Source organism: Myxine glutinosa, chromosome 2 (assembly GCF_964187855.1).
Source record: "Myxine glutinosa chromosome 2, kmMyxGlut1.1, whole genome shotgun sequence".
NCBI classification, from domain to species: Eukaryota; Metazoa; Chordata; class Myxini; order Myxiniformes; family Myxinidae; genus Myxine; species Myxine glutinosa.
The window spans coordinates 51,147,053-51,164,071 of record NC_136262.1 but is presented as its reverse complement, the minus strand read 5'-3'; the positions used below and the strand labels follow the sequence as shown (position 1 = coordinate 51,164,071).

Sequence of the window (17,019 nt, the reverse complement as noted above, 5' to 3'; positions counted from 1 at the left end):
AAGGCAGTGAACGCCCGGCCCTCGAGCAGATGGCGGAAGTGCCTGACCGCCAAGTGAAGTCCGAGCAACTCGCGGTCGAAGGTACTGTAACGGCGTTCGGGCGGGCGAAGCTGCCGGCTAAAGAACGCCAGCGGTTGCCAAGCTCCACGCACCCATTGCTCGTGCACCGCGCCCACCGCGTAGTCCGAGGCATCGGTGGTGAGGGCGATCGGTGCATCGGGCGCCGGGTGCGCGAGCATGGTGGCGTTAGCCAAGGCGAGCTTCGCGCCCGTGAACGCCGTGTCCATCTGCTCGGTCCAGGTAACGTCGCCTTTGCCCGGCTTACCTCGGAGAGCTTCGTGCAGGGGGCGCAGGAGCTGGGCGATACGGGGCAGGAACCGATGGTAAAAGTTCACCATGCCCAGGAACTCCTGCAGCCCTCTGATCGTGCGGGGGCGCAGAAACCCCGTCACCGCCTCCACCTTGGCCGGCAGGGGGACGGCTCCGTGCCTGGTGACACTGTGCCACAGAAAATCGATTGTGGTGGCGCCGAACCGGCACTTTGCGGGGTTCATAATCAGGCCATGCTGGCCCAGGCATTCGAAGAGCGTGCGGAGGTGGTGTAGGTGCTCTTCGCGGGACGCGCTGGCGACGAGGATATCGTCCAGGTAGACGTAGACAAAATCCAAGTCGCGCGGGACGCTGTCCATCAGTCGCTGGAACGCCTGAGCCGCATTCTTCAGACCGAAGGGCATGCGCAGGAACTCGAAGAGTCCGAATGGCGTGATGACTGCCGTCTTCAGGACGTCCTCCGGCCTGACGGGGACCTGATGGTAGCCGCGTATGAGGTCCACCTTCGAGAAGAAGGACCTGCCCGCCAAACGGGCGGAAAAGTCCTGAATGTGGGGGACGGGGTAGCGGTCGGGAGTCGTGGCGTCATTGAGACGGCGATAGTCCCTGCACGGTCGCCATCCCCCGCCGGGCTTCGGCACGATGTGCAGCGGCGACGCCCAAGCGCTCTCTGAGCGCCGAACGATGCCGATTCGCTCCAGGGTAGCGAACTCCGCTTTTGCCACCGCCAGCTTCGTCGGCTCGAGGCGGCGTGCCCGGGCGTAGACCGGTGGCCCGACGGTGGGGATGTGATGGGCCACCCCGTGCTTGACGGCCCCCGCCGAGAAGGTGGGCCGCGTGAGGGCCGGGAAGCCGGCGAGGAGGCGGGTGAATGCGTCCGCTGCCGGAAGCGTACAGACCAACGTGGCCGGAACCGAATCGTTCGGCAAGCCGCTTGGCAAGCCGCTCGTTGAGCTGGGCAACGCACAAGCGAGCGAGCTGAACGTCTCGGCCTGGACAAGCCGTCTGCGCTTGACGTCGACCAGGAGCCCATTAGCGCACAGGAAGTCCGCGCCAAGCAGTGCCATGGGCACGTCGGCGGTGACGAATGTCCATCGGAAAACCTGCCCTCCAAACCGCAGAGAGAGGCAGCGTTTTCCGTATGTGTGGATGGGCGTCCCGTTCGCGGCAAGCAGCGCGGGGCCCCCACCCACGGCGTGCTTGTCTGACGTGCCGGCGGGAATGACACTCACCTGCGCTCCCGTGTCGCACAGGTAACGGCGCCCGGAGAAGGTGTCCGTTATGAACAGCAGGCTGCTCGAACGGCCGGCGCTCATCGCCACTATTGAGCGCCGGCCCGGGCGTTTCCCGACCTGTTGAAGGAGCACGGCGGATGACACCGCCGAGCTTCGTGGCCGAACTTGGCGTGGAACCAGCACCAGGTGGTGGAGCTGGAGGAGCGCGGCTGGCTCCGCCAGGCCGGTGGAGTTGGCGGGTTTCCCCGCGGTGGCGGTTTTCGCCGCGGCGGTGGGCGGGGCGTGGCGGCGTTCACGAGGTGCGTATCAGCATGCTGCTGAACATCAGCGCGCTGTAGAAGCTGATGCTGTGGAACATGCTGCTGAACATCAGCGCGCTGTAGAAGCTGATGCTGTGGAACATGCTGCTGAACATCAGCGTCGAGGGCCGTGACGGCCACGCCGACGCTCGCCCGCGTGTCCGTAGCGGCGAAGTACCTGTCCGCCTTGGCGGCCAATGCTCGGGGTTCCGTTAGCTCGGTCCCGGCCAATGCGAGGCGAACCCGCGCTGGAAGTTGGCGCCGGAAAAGCGCCCGGAATAGCGAACCGGGGGCTTCGTCGCCCAACAGTGACAGCATATGGTCCATTCGGACCGACGGGCGCGTCTCACCGAGCTCGGGGAGATCCAGGAGGCGGTCGGCCCGTGCGTCGTCCGTGAGGCCGAACGTGGCTAGGAGTAGCCGCTTGAGTGCCTCATACTTGTGGCCGTCCGGTGGGTGGCGAAGGACGGACACAACTCGAGCGGCCGTGCCGGGCCCGAGGGAGGCGACGACATGGCAGTAGCGCAGGTCGTCGTTGGTGAGGCGCCGAAGCTGAAATTGGGCTTCGGCTTGAACGAACCAGACTTCGGCCTGGGCCTCCCAAAATTCGGGAAGTTTAATCGCCATTGCCTTGTCGTTGGCCATTGCAATGGCGTCGTGTTCGGAAGGATCGCTACGGCAGATCCAACGTCGAGGGTCACCAGTAAAGCGCGGCGTTACGCGCGCTGCTTGTGAGCAAGGAGGAAGCGGACAAGCGGTAACATATAAACGTCTTTATTGTAAGACTACACTGTAACACTGAAATGCTCCGGGCTGGTCGCCCGGTGTATATCATGAGGCCACGCCTACCCCTCGGGCGTGGCCACCGCCCACTTGGTGCGTGGAATGATGTCACCACGCCAGTGGGCTTTTGTGTCCGCCACAAGACCATAAATAAAACTTTTTCCTCCATTAATTTCACCATTGAAGAGGAGAAAAATGGAGCCCTTCCCTTCCTGGATACACTCGTAGCAAGGGATCCCAAAGGAGCCTTAAAGGTAACGGTGTACAGAAAACCTACACACATTGATCGCTACCTTGATTTCAAGTCTTGCCATCCAATGGAACACAAAAGATCGGTGGTGCACACCCTCTCAAAAAGAGCACGTGATTTACCATCTACCTTTGAAGACGAGATGAGTGAGGTGGACCATCTTCAAAATGTGTTAAGGGCAAATGGCTATCCTGACAGCTTGCTACCCAACAGGAAAACGATAAGGGCTTCCCCACACAACAGGCTGAGACCGCGAGAACAACCAAAGGGTTGGTGTGTTCTCCCTTTTGTACCGGGGGTTTCACAGAGGGTCGGCAGAATTTTGAAATCGGCAGGAGTGAGGGTGAGTTTCACACCGGTGTTCACCCTTCGCCAAGCCCTTATGAGGGTCAAGGACAAGCTTCCGAGGAAGGATAGGTCAGGGGTGGTATACGTGGTGCCCTGTGGTTGTGGAGCTGAGTATGTGGGTGAAACCGGGAGGACCTTAGGTCAACGTATTACTGAACACCAAAAAGCATTTGAATGTAATTATCCTAGCAGATCTGCTATTGCCAAACACGGCCTTAAGGAAGGCCACACACCTTTATGGGACAGGGTTGATATTTTGGGCTCCACACCCAACAGAAACAGAAGACGTGTTTTGGAGGCTTGGCACACAGAAGAAACTGTTACCTCGATCACACAAGAGGTCGTTGACTTACCGGTAGCGTTTGACCCACTCTTGTGTAAACGAAACAGGCATTCCGTACTTTGAACAACGAGTCCACATAATATATCACACAAGGTTTTTATTCGGACAAATTGCCCCCTCCCACCTCCAATCCCTCCAAACCACCCCTCTCCCACACCCCCTACCTCCACTTCCAACCCCCTCTGGTTCCCCCCCCCCCCCATTTTATCCCCCCTAAAACCAACCTCCTTCCCGCATTCACCTTTACCGCATAGGGCCACATGTGATGATCTTGATAATGTGACAAATTTATTTTGTCTTAAAAAATTTTGGCTTTAATATATTTACAGTTTTAATTTAATTTACAATTTAATTGTTTGCAAGTTTAACTTTTGATTAAATGTAATGATTGTTCCGGATTTTCTCAACACTTGAGTTATAATCCATCATTGCTTACAGGATTATTTTGAGCTGTTAATATGCGGTTGATTTTTGAATTTGGTCGGTAACGTCTCCGTTCACGAGAGCGGTGTGATACGGTTTCATTGGCTGCCCAGCATTGCCCACCCCACGTTGCATATACCCCACCCACTTTGCATATAAGGGGATGTTGAGATGATTTTATCACTCTTGAGGAAGATTAACGGAGGCGTGTGGCTTCACATGTTGTTAATCGAAACGTTGAGTCATTGTTTGTTCAATTAAAGGTTGGAGATCTTACCATGGAGTGATTTATATATATATATATGTATATGTATATATCGAGCTGGCTATGTCCTGTGCCTGCTCCACTGTTTCTCACCACTCTTCCTTCCCCCAAGAGTTGATAAACTAGTCCATTGGATTGATGTGGAGTTAATGTATCACAGACATGATGGGCCAAATTTCCTTCTCCTGCACCTTGGTTATTCTTGTAACGTCTAACTGCATGGCTGGTATATTTCGGTCTTGTTTTTCACACAGGCTGTATGCCGTGTTCAAGGATTCGACTCACATTTACTTTCTGCTGGAGTTCTGTGAGGGTGGGGAGCTGTGGTCCAAACTCCGTGAGATGTAAGTTATGAACCTTGTTTTTTTGCTTCTTCACAACGGTGCATGGTGAAGAAAAAAATAAATAACCTCCTATTCTTCTTCTTTCATGTGCAGCAAACGCATTGCTGCAGGTAGTATAATGTCCTGGGAGCACAGCTGTGCTGCTGATTCATTGCCCCTATAGGCTAGAGTTGGAATTTGTAGGGTTTTTCTTCCTATTACCGGTAAATAAATAATGCTATAGCAAGCATGTACTCCGTTTTAACTTTCATCTGTGGGATTACAAATTGATGATTCACCCTGTCTCTGAAACACTGGGATGACAGTTTATAGCTGGGTCAAGATTTGTATTTCGGCCACACAGCTTCGAGGCTCTAGGATATCCTGCCAGCCCCTTGAATACGAACACAAGCATTGGAGTATTTGGTCGACCCTGTTTCACAGTTTTGAAAGGGAAGTTTATTGAAAACGAGGAACAAGCAATAAATGTTACACTTTTCGAGATAATCGTTCAAAAGGATCTTCTTCACATACACTCCATATTTTGATGGATTGCCAGGCATATGGCTGCTTTTGATAGACATGTCTATGGCATTAATGGCTTGCATCTTCTTACACATTAGTGGACGGTTCGACAACATGACTGCTGTGTTCTGCTGTGGGTGCGTCCTGGAGGCATTGACGTACCTGCATGGCCACCTGATTGTTTATCGTGACCTCAAGCCTGAAAACCTTCTGCTCGATCACCGTGGCTACGTCAAGCTGGTAGGGATAACTCAAGCGACCATTCAACCATCCCCCTTTTTGGAGCATTTATTCCTGTCCAAAGCATTTCTCTTTGTTGAACCCTTCTTACCTGACATAATAATGACCGACTATCCAGTTGTCTGTCGGACGGCTCGCCTGTAGATTGCGACTGACAAAAATTCAAGATGGCATCGCAGGATTATATTTTATTCATGCCTTTATGAATTTTCCACATGGGAGGTCGAAAAGGAAAACGCAGTTGGACAAATTGAGCGGAATTTGCACCACGGAAGGCGATTCGTTTTTTAAAGAGAGAGAATAAAGGAGTTGAATAGTAATGGCATCTATCTATAATTCCAGTAATCTCTGTCTGTACGTTTGTACGTTTGTCTGTCTGTGACCGCTGTTTCTCGACAACCACGGGTCCGATATACTTTTAACTTGCCAGGTATATTGCTGGGGACCCGAGGATGTGCCTTTTCAAGGTTTCATATTAATCGGACAATTACTTACCGAGCTATGTCCAAAAAACGATTCAACCAATCAGAGAGCAGCGAACGATCGCGTGTGCCGGCGTTGCGAATGGACCAAACCATTCCATGTAAATAGAGGGGGGGGTTCTGTGGTCGTTGCGAATGGACGAAACCATTTCATGTAAATAGAGGGGGGGGGGGATTGTCACTGTACTCGCAAGCCGTTCGCCGTTCGCTTTGGCGTTGCGAATGGACCAAACCATTTCATGTAAATAGAGGGGGGGGATATAATTTTAGATAGATATATAGTACGGGCATATATATATAGTACGGGCATGCCCTAGTATGGGTAATGCACACACACACAATCCATGGAACACCACGTGGCAATAATGGCGAAGTTTGTCGATTGGCTTGATGTCCGTTAGCACTACTGAAATGGATAAGACGCATCATTTAAATGCAGTAGTTGAGTGTTTACTTTGGGCCAGAATGGGCACCTGGTAACCATGGCAACCTGCAGCATCACTGGTGATTCAGCAAGACAAGGTGGCAGTTGAACAAATACCCCACAAACATTTATAGATAGAAGGTAGAATGAATACAACTTGGAAATTGTACAAGTGGATGTATTATGACCGAATTATATTGTCAAGTAGTGTTCAAGTACTGGAAGGATAAACCAATGCAGAGAAATATGATTTCTACAGCAGGGCCTTCTTTTCCTCTGGATTTTATTGTATCTCTAATCTTGTATTTCTAATCTTGTATCTCTAATCTTGTATCTCTAATCAAACAGCACCCACAGCTTTTGCAATGTCCCTACAGGGTGACTTCGGCTTTGCTTGCCACCTGTTGCGTGGTGAGCACACCTACTCATTCTGTGGAACGCCCGAATACCTTGCACCTGAGGTCCTCAAGCATGAGGGACACGATTTCAGTGTCGACTTCTGGGCCATGGGAATCCTGATCTTTGAACTTCTCACGGGATTGTGAGTGCTTTTGTCGCAGGACATCAGCCGATGGCCATTATCTAAGGATCATAACTGGTGTGACGTCATACATGAAAATGGGCCATGGCCCAACCAGCACAACCATCCACTTACCTCTGGATCAACAGTTATCCATACACATCTGATGGCACCACACACACACACACACACACACACACACACACACACACACACACACACACACACACACACACACACACACACACACACACACACACACACACTAATATGCATACACACACTTTTAATTAATTGTACAGTATTGGTTGTTCCTAAACTTAATATAATTTAAAGGATTGCTGTAAACGATGTTAATTTCACAACATCCCGTATTTACAGTGCATTCAGAAAGTATTCATACCCCTTCACTTTTTTCACATTTTGTTATGTTGCAGCCTTATGCTGAAATCGTTTAATTTCATTTTTTCCCTCATCAATGTACACTCAATACCCCATCATGACAAAGAGAAAACAGGATTTTAGAAAGTTTTGCAGATTTATTAAAAATTAAAAACTGAAATATCACATTGACATAAGTATTGTTATGTCGGGGGGTAAAGGAATATCTAGAGCCAGGTAGATCTGTATAGGTAACATGTTTCGACTGTCGCGATAGGGAATCCACCCTGTAATAAGTTCTGTGTTTTTAGGCGGTTTGTCGGGGAAGTGTATACCTATGAACATACAAGGATGTTCGGGTGTTAAATAATTGTAGGGACTAAAATAAACCCCTGTGTGTCAGACCTGGTAATCATTCCTTTGGCCCTTATGGCAACGCACACATATAAACACTTAGATAGGCCCTTGGTGCAACATTAAATAATTCCCCTTCCCTTACAATGACCTTGGAAGAAAACCGGCAGGAATCCAGATCGGGGCACCGCCAAATGGCCGCCGCCAGCCGCACCACCAGCTGGCCTAGCAACGTCATGTGAGACGAGTTGTATCCCACGCCACAGGGAACGTGTGATTGGTTGGTGCGGAAGGCGCGAACCTCCAGCCAATCAGGGTGGGAGGTGCGAAGACGCAACTGAAAAGGAGGTTTTTCATTGGAGGGAAGGTGCTAGAAGGTTCGGTGGACGGCGGTAAGCTATGAGGCGCTGATTGGGGGGCGCGCCAGAGAGGACGTCACACGCAAGGTGATAAAAGAACGGCTGGACGACATTTGTCTTCTTGGCGCTGCACGACATCTCTTCGCTCCCTCTCTTAGCTCTCTTCGCGCTGGACCCCTTCGTATTTGAGATCTCTCTCTGTGCTTGAATCTCTTGCCCTTCTTTTTTTGTCTCTGCGCTTCTCTTATTCGTGCTGACAGTTCGCTCTTGGTGTGGAGTGGTGCTTGGAGTGGTCCTTCTCGGTGCTTACGGAGCTTGGAGCGGTGCTCGGCCTTTCGCGGTGCTGTTGGTGCTGGGAGCGAGTGTTGGTGCTCTGAGCGGGTGGGACCTCATGTGCGGTCAACTAGGAGATTGGAGCGGAGCGGGACGCTCGGGGCCTGGCTGAGCGCATGAGCGAGGCGGACTGAGGGAGCCGCGTTGGACGACGGACACACAGACTACAGACAGATAAGGCCGCACCCCACATTTCACAAGTACACGATGATTTATTTTATTAATTAATTCCTCTGTTCGTTTCTGAAGTGAGGTGTGCGGGATCCCGATTTAGGACCTTTATTTATCATCGCGTTTCCCTGTCCCGACCCTTATTTCAAATAAACCCTTGTATTATTTTATTTTCCCTTCAAATCTTGTGTTAGTTTGAGTTAATCCCCTGCAGGATCGGAGCTGCCGTTGGTTCGCTTTAGGTAAGCACTTGCTGCCTCTTCTCCTTCATTCTTTATACCGTGCTTTTATAGCCGAATCCGAGTTGGTCGTCACCTCCATTAAAGCCGTTTGAGCCATCCGCGAGCCCTGGTATTAACCGGAGGGATCGCGCGACAACTGTTGTCAAGGAGTGGGATAGAACCCTGTTATAAATTTGGTGTCAAGAGTGTGGAGAATTTGGAAACAAAATTTTCTTAGTCGGAGGCGATAAGTTTGGAATAGTCTATCGGTGCGCGGGACGCGAACAGCGCGTCAGTTAAAATTTAAATTTTATTCCGGTTGTAAAATCTGCGTGGTAAAAGCGACCTCCTCTTAATGGATGGAGGAGGTGAGCGGTATGGAAGAAAGGAGAATGGAAGGTGCGTTGAGCCTTCAAAGTGAGTCGGAAGTAGATGGGGTAGAGAGCAGGAGTGGAGCTTCCCCCAACGTAGGGACGGCCCCCATTGACAACCAGGCCTTAATGAAATTTATGAGGGAATTAATAAACGGTAGTCGTGAGGAAATGAATAACAACATGAGTAATAAAATTAATGAATTGAAAGGAGAGATGAATCATAAAATGGATGCCCAGAGTAAGGAATTGAAGGACGAAATGAGGGGAATGAAATGCGAATTGAAGGGAGACATGAGGGACTGGAAAACAAAATGGATGCTCGGAGTGAGCGAGTGGAAAACAAAATTGATGAATGGACGAGTGAGTTGGAGGAGGAACGAAAGAATGGTGCCGATGGGGCCCAGGAGAAGCCAAGGGTGGCAGAATTTGAATCGGAACGGGGGGAATTCAAATTGGGAATGGGAGAGAGTGCGGCCCATGCAGATGTGCACGGGACTCAGAAGCCAGGAATGGCAAGCAAATTAAAACGGGAAACTGCAAGTTTACAGGTAGATGGGGAATGCATACAGGTAGATGTGGAGTGCCAAGAGGTGAATGGGGGATGTGAAAATTGTAATAAGGAATGTTTCCCACCTGCTGGCCTGGAGGTTTATTGGGGCCGTGTGGATGCCCCAACACATCAACAGGGGGATTAATTTGGAGTGGTGCATCACGAGGGTGGTTGTGCAGTGCAACAGGGGGTAGAGGTATTGGGGGTCCGAGCAATGGAGCCGGACCGGGTATTTATTATTGGGAAAGGCCTGTCCCGGGCCAGAATTTATGGGGAATGATTATGAGGATGATGTGACACAGCGGCTGGGGACCTGGGACAGTCACATGGAGGTGGAGTTTGACCGGGCCCAAAGGAGTTTGGGGGAGGAGGTGAGTCGGTCTGAGGAGGAGGTTGAGGTGACGGACGGGACCCTCACCGTGCACACCGATTGGGTGACGGAGGCTCCAAAATTGCAGAACCAGTTGGGGTAGTGTATTGGCTCCGGGCTGGATTTGGACCTTGGAGAGTCGGGAGATTGAGCCTCGGATGATTTGGTCCCCGTAGGGAATTTGGAACGGTTGCAGGGAGGGGCAGAACAACCTGAGGGGGTTGTTACCTGCAGCTGCGGTTTGGGACGGGAAATGCAAATTGTAAAAAGGAAATTTGAAATAAAATTAAAATGGGAATTTGATGTTGAGCAGCCTTGGAGGGCGTTGGTCCCCGGGCTGTGGAATTTGGACAAGGGGAGGTCATTGGTGATGGCCTCGGGCAAAAGTTTCCCCTTTCAAAATTTGGGAATGCCAGCCAGCTGGGGGACTGTGCTGGCGAGATTTGGATGTGGGGTCCAGCCATGGGTGTCGTGGTACGACCTGGGCCCCATGGGGGGTCTGGTGGAGTGTGGCGTCCCTTGTCCGTCGGGGCGCCGCCCGAGCACGTGGCTCGGGCCGGCAGGGTCACCGGACCCTGCTGGGGGTTAAGACCTCCAGGGGGTCCGAGCTGGTTCCTCAGGCCTGGATGGCGTATATTGGGGACCACGAGGGGGAGATGTGGGTCGCGCTTTGGTGGTGGCATTGTGGACGGCCAACTTTGGCCTGATGTGGTGACCACCCGGGCATGCGGCCTGACACCCTCTCCCTGAGACTCTGGGACAGCCAGCATGTGGTGACCTGCCATGCTGTGTTGGTCTATTGACGTGGGTCGATCTGCATGGACAGGGATGGACATAGCCTGCCGGACAACCATTGGGGCATCTGTGGAACATGATGGTGAGAATGATCTTCCACAGATGTTTCGTTATGATTTGTGGACTCTCTGTTTGGGAAGAGAGCCACGGGATTGTTTAATTGGGAATGTGTAACGTGCCGAGCATATGGGCCATGCTCGGCTGGCATGTGTATGGCAAAGCATCTTTCTTTGGTGAGTTTAGTAAAATGTGAAAAATGTTTGGCACGGGTAATCTGAGGGTTAGATGTAAATTTAATGGTGAATTTTGTGAAGAGAAATGGTGGACACTGTATAGTGACACCATTATTGATCCAGGTGTGTAGACAAAAGTGTTGTTGGCTGTGATTAAAATTGACAGGTTAGCAGGACACAGCTTCAACTGGTTGTGGGGGCGACTGTGCCGATATTTGGGATGCGGAGTCATGGGGATGGAGTTGTGTAGTCTGGGGGTCAACGTTGTGCTCTGGGTGTCCGCAGGTGTGTGGACCATGTCTTCTGGGTGGGTCTCCTGGTGGAGCATGGCTGTTGACTGGACCTTGGTGTGGTCAAGTGTGGGTGGACACTGGGGGGCTGCATGTAGTCGGACTGGGGGAAGATGTGGAGGTGCAGGGGACGTGGCTGTTGGGATGCCACGCACTGCGACCATGCCCCCCAGGTCCGAGGCCTTGGGAATGGCGGTGTTGGCAGCAGGTGCTCACCACATTGGCCAGCTGGGGCTCGTGCAGCTGTGTTCCTCGAAGGGGTGCCGAAGGATGGATGGTGGGTCGCACCCTTATGGACACTCATGGGCCATGTTGGCGTTTCGACTGCTCGGCTTGTCCTGATGACCCTTGCACGGTGGAGGTGCGGAGCTGTTGTAGGCACAGGTAGTTGTTTAGAACAGTTCACTGTTGGATGCAGATCCACATACCTGCCAGTATAGTGGGGACAAAAGTGAAATTTGGAAGAATTTGGTAGGCCCAATGATAAATTTTGGGATTGTAGGGTGGATCGCAACTTTGGACCTGACCAACCGGAAATTACCTGCACATCAAGGTAGGGGTAAGGCCTTGATGGTTACTGTCCCAGGCTTCAGGACTTGCTTATGGAAATTGGGGGACAGGTAATTTGGAGTTGGGGGCAGGTGAGAGTGATGACATGGTCGGTGAGGGGGATGGAATGTGTGCCACACACTCACACAGTGTCTTGTGGGTGGCGTTTGTTTTTGTGTTGTGGTTATGTGTTTTTATGTGGTCGTGAGGTTGAAAAAAAATGGATGAGTGGTGATTATTGAGTTTTGAAATGTTCTTTTGAAACTGTGATTTAAATGTGAACGGGGATTTCACATGAAGCAGGCCATGGCACATCTTCTTGTAACATCTTTTTGGTACTTTCTTCTCTGAAATGTGTTGAGAATGGAATGGCCGGGGGAGGAAATGTGTTTTGGTGATCTTGTGGGTGGGGAAGGTGTGTATGCCCGCAGGTACAGATCAAGCTCTGAGGAGTGATGCCTGCGCCCCCCCCCCCCCCTCTGCGGCAATTACCCCTGGCAGCCAGTGGTATCTGGAAATTGGAGCTCGTCGGTGGAGGGTCTGGTTGGGCCCAATGGGGTAAAGGAGACTCCCAGCGACCCGTGAAGCTGCGCTGAAGCAGGAGGCAATGGAGCCTGGTGTGTGGAGTCCCTCACCGGCGGGGTAACGGCGGAAAGGGCTGTTGGGCTGTCACGGGGCCAATAGGTAAAAGGGGGGCGGGGGGGGCAATTAACTTGTGAGTCGGTTGACTTGTTTTTGGGACTGCGGGCACCACAGCCTGAAGCGCCCCCACCATCTTACTTGTGCGGTACCTCCCCGCTGCCTAGTTGAGAAATGCACACATGTATACGACATCAATGCCATGGTCCTGCAGGGGGGGGTGAAATAAGGGCTTGTAATGAGTTTGTGTGTGATGACTTATGGAATGTGTATGAGTGGTTATGGGGTTGTGTTGTACGAATGTGGGCGAAATCCACCGAGCCATGTCACTCACCTGTAACACCAGGACAGGGCCTGCGGAAATTTAGGAGTGCATTGGGATGGCCCCACAGGTAAGGTTGTGTCTTGTGGCATCCACCGGGGGATGCGGTCTTTCGGAAGGGGTCTGTACAAATGTTTATTAGAGTTTAGAGTTTTGGAATTTTTGAAGTTTTGGTTAAGGTTAAGTTTTGTGGTTAAGGTAGGCCACTCTGCCATATAGCCCAGATTGGTGGAGTGCTGCAGTGATGGTTGTCCTTCTGGAAGTTTCTCCCATCTCCACACAGGATCTCTAGAACTCAGCCAGAGTGACCATCTGGTTCTTGGTCACCTCTCTTACCAAGGCCCTTCTCCCCCGATTGCTCAGTTTGGCCGGGCGGCCAGCTCGAGGAAGATTCCTGGTTGTCCCAAACTTCTTTCATTTAAGAATTATGGAGGCCACTGTGCTCTTGGGAACCTTCAATGCAGCAGAGATTTTATTTTAGGCTTCCCCAGATCTATGCCTCGACACAATCCTGTCTCTGAGATCTGCAGGCAGTTCCTTCGACCTCATGGCTTGGTTTTTGCTCTGATATGCGTTGTCAGCTGTGAGACCTTATATAGACAGGTGTGTGCCTTTCAAATCATGTCCAATCAATTGAATTTACCACAGGTGGACTCCAATCAAGGTGTAGAAATATCTCAAAGATGATCAAGAGAAATGGGAGGCACCTGAGCTAAATTTCAAGTGTCATAGCAAAGGGTATGAATACTTATGCCAATGTGATATTTCAGTTTTTCTTTTTAATAAATTTGCAAAACTTTCTAAAATCCTGTTTTCTCTTTGTCATTATGGGGTATTGAGTGTAGATTGATGAGGAAAAAAATGAATTTAAACGATTTCAGCATAAGACTGCAACATAAAATGTGAAAAAAGTGAAGGGGTCTGAATACTTTCTGAATGCACTGTAACTTTATTTAAATTGCAAATCTCAAAACATAGTTCCCTTACCTAAAGTAAGAACCTTTACCTGTAAGCAATTGACTAGTTTCCCGACCACACGGATCATCAGCTGGGCACCGTTCTTCCTTGATATTTGGATCCTTTCAGCCCAGGGCCTCTCCAAATGGCAGATCCACAACCTCAGTCATAGATCCGCATCAATAGATCCTCAGCCTCAATGGCCTCCAGGCAGTCAGTCAACCCATTAATGCAACATCGCAAACAAAACTTTACTCTTGAAAGGATTTAATATATTATCACATAGTTACAACTCCCATCACACTTTCCTTTTTTTTTTTTGTACCCTGCGCTCACGAAACGAAAAGCAGGGTTAGGCATTCGGGTGCGTACGTACATGTGGCGTGCATGTGTGGCTGCATTTTTTTTGTTATTGTTGAAGGCTCCAGTGACGGACTATATGGTCCTCATTGAGGCCAGGCCTTAAATAAAATAACTGCATTGATAAATGTGAGGAAAGAGAAATAAAAGAGAGATAATGTAAAGGTGAGGAGTGAAAATGAGTAAGAAAAGTGTATGATATTTGTTTGCAGAAAGAGAGATTAAAGCTATGGTTTGAGTGAGACAGAAAGTTTGACCAGCAATCCTGACACGGAGACCTAAAGCCACAATTGGTATTCCCAGAGGAGATCTGTGTGACAAGGTTGCGGCCCGACATTGTCACCTGGTCAGGTCCAACAAGGCAGGTCATCTTAGGGGAATTGTCTGGACCTTGGGAAGAGAACATGGAGGAGGTGCACGAGAGAAAAAATATAAGTACAGTGAGCTGGAGGCAGAGTGTCGGGAGAAGGGTTGGCGAGTTTCTTGTCAGCCATTTGAGGTGGGGTTTAGAGGGTATGTTGGCAATTCCTTTTCTGCATTTCTTGCTCGGCTTGGAGTGTGTGGGACAGAAAGAAGGAGGATGACAGAGTGGCCCAGGTTGCCTTGAAAGGCTCACTTTGGCTATGGAGGAGGTTTATGGAGGCATGTAGAACGGTGTAGGTTGAGGTTGGGGGTGCTGGTTCATTTCAGCCTGAAGGGGTAGTGACTGAGCACGGAAGAGAAATGGAGATGTGTGTGTGTGTGTGTGTGTGTGTGTGTGTGTGTGTGTGTGTGTGTGTGTGTGTGTGTGTGTGTGTGTGTGTGTTGCAGGAGTGGGTGTGATTTTGCGTGAATGTGTTTTTGTTTGAGTGGTGCACGTTGTAAGGGTAGGTGGTTGGTTGGTTTTTCTTTGGTGTGTGAGTGAGTGGATGAGGGGCTGTGGATTCTGGGAGTGGAGGTGGTTTTGTTGTTGTAGTCTGTGTTCTCGCTGGCTGGGGGTGGGGGTATGTACGCATCCGGGTGTAGCTGCTGCATGTGGAGGCATATGTGCCCCTGCTGGCCCACCTTAGCTGACCGTATTTGAAGTTGACGGGCCGAAACGGGATGATGCTGAGGACCTCGGCTGAGGACCCGGTCAGTGAGGCACACTGGTGACCAGGTGTGTTTTTAAATTATATGAATATATATATATTCCTGGTGTTGGAATAGCCTGGTGTTGGCTTAGCGGTTAGGGTGCTGGCTTGGGATCCTAGGATCCTAAGTTCGAATCCTGGTCGATCGTTGAATTAACGGGGGTTGACTCAACCTGTCATCCTTCTGAGGTCGTGAAAATTGAGTACCAGCTCACTGGTAATTGGGGCACTGCATCAGCGGCACCAACGTGCTTCCAGAAAAATGATGCAACCAGCAGCCAGAGGCTGCATATGAAACAACAACTACAACACACATATATATGCTTATTGTACATGATTGTATGCATGATTGTGTCGTATGTGATTATAAATATTAGACACACATATACGCTCACGTGATTAAAGAGACTAGGGCATGCCCGTACTATATATATATCTAAAATTATATCCCCCCCCTCTATTTTCATGAAATGGTTTGGTTCATGAAATGTTTTGGTTCATTCGCAACGCCAAAGCGAACGGCGAACGCTTTACATGAAATGGTTTGGTTCATGAAATGTTTTGGTCCATTCGCAACGCCAAAGCGAACGGCGAACGGCTTGCGAGTACAGTGACAATCCCCCCCCCCCCCCTCTATTTACATGAAATGGTTTTAATTAGTTTTAAAACATAGTTTAACGCCAACATAGCGGCAACATAGTTTGCCAACGTGAAATAAATGAATACGCTCTCAAATGTGCCGTCCGAGGCAGAGTGTGTTCGCCACGTTCGGCACACGCGATAGCTCGCTGCTCTCTGATTGGTTGAATCGTTTTTTGGACATAGCTCGGTAAGTAATTGTCCGATTAATATTAAACCTTGAAAAGGCACATCCTCGGGTCCCCAGCAATATACCTGGCAAGTTTAAAGTATATCGGACCGGTAGTTGTCGAGAAACAGCGGTCGCATACACACAGAGATTAGTGGAATTATAGATAGACTAGGGCATTGCCCGTACGTGGGTGCCCGTTCCTTGCCAAAAAAAAAAAAAACGCTACCCGTACGCTCTACCCCGCCCGTACGCCCGTAAACAAAAAAAACAACGCTCTTCGCTTCCGCCCTTCGCTCTGACTGAATTGGGAGAAATAATGCGCATATGAAATCGAGAAATTATTATTTTCTCCGGAAGAAATCGAATTACGAACCGTACCGTAATGGCGGTCAGGGTCAGCTCGTAACGCGCTCAGCTCCGCTCGTGCTCGTCTCACATCGGCCACGCCTACGCAACAAAGCGTTCTGTGATTGGCTGCCGGAAAGCGTGCTGCCGGACAGTCGTCACTGTCCGGAAGTTCGCAAATCGCAGTTACGATGAATCGTTTTAATTTAATCGCAGTTTGAATTCGTTTTAAAACATAGTTTAACGGCAACATAGTTTTCCAACGTGAAATAAATGAATACGCTGTCAAATGTGCCGTCCGAGGCAGAGTCCGATCGCCACGTTCGGCACACGTGATAGCTCGCTGCCCTCTGATTGGTTGAATCGTTTTTTGGACATAGCTCGGTAAGTAATTGTCCGATTAATATGAAACCTTGAAAAGGCACATCCTCGGATCCCCAGCAATATACCTGGCAAGTTTCAAGTATATCGGACCCGTGGTTGTCGAGAAACAGCGGTCACAGACACACAGACACACAGACACACAGACACACAGACACACAGACACACAGACACACAGACACACAGACACACAGACACACAGAGATTGCTGGAATTATAGATAGATGATCAAATACCTGTATAAGAGCTAAAGTTATCATATTGCAAAAGTACAGGATGAAATATAACATTGTATTTAATTTTGATCTGCTTTGCCTCTTTA

The 17,019-nt window shown here is 50.1% G+C and overlaps 1 protein-coding gene across 7 annotated transcripts in view; it reads left to right on the top strand.

Annotated features, from left to right (window-relative positions):
* LOC137413634 (cGMP-dependent protein kinase 2-like) overlaps positions 1-17,019 on the top strand; it is a 129,507-nt gene that overhangs the window by 64,252 nt on the left and 48,236 nt on the right. For all 7 annotated transcript variants that reach the window (XM_068099066.2, XM_078773270.1, XM_078773269.1 and 4 more), the window contains 3 exons: positions 4,531-4,620; positions 5,223-5,364; positions 6,648-6,811. In XM_068099066.2, the coding sequence (XP_067955167.2) occupies positions 4,531-4,620; positions 5,223-5,364; positions 6,648-6,811 (396 nt within the window). The remainder of the gene's footprint in view (positions 1-4,530; positions 4,621-5,222; positions 5,365-6,647; positions 6,812-17,019) is intronic.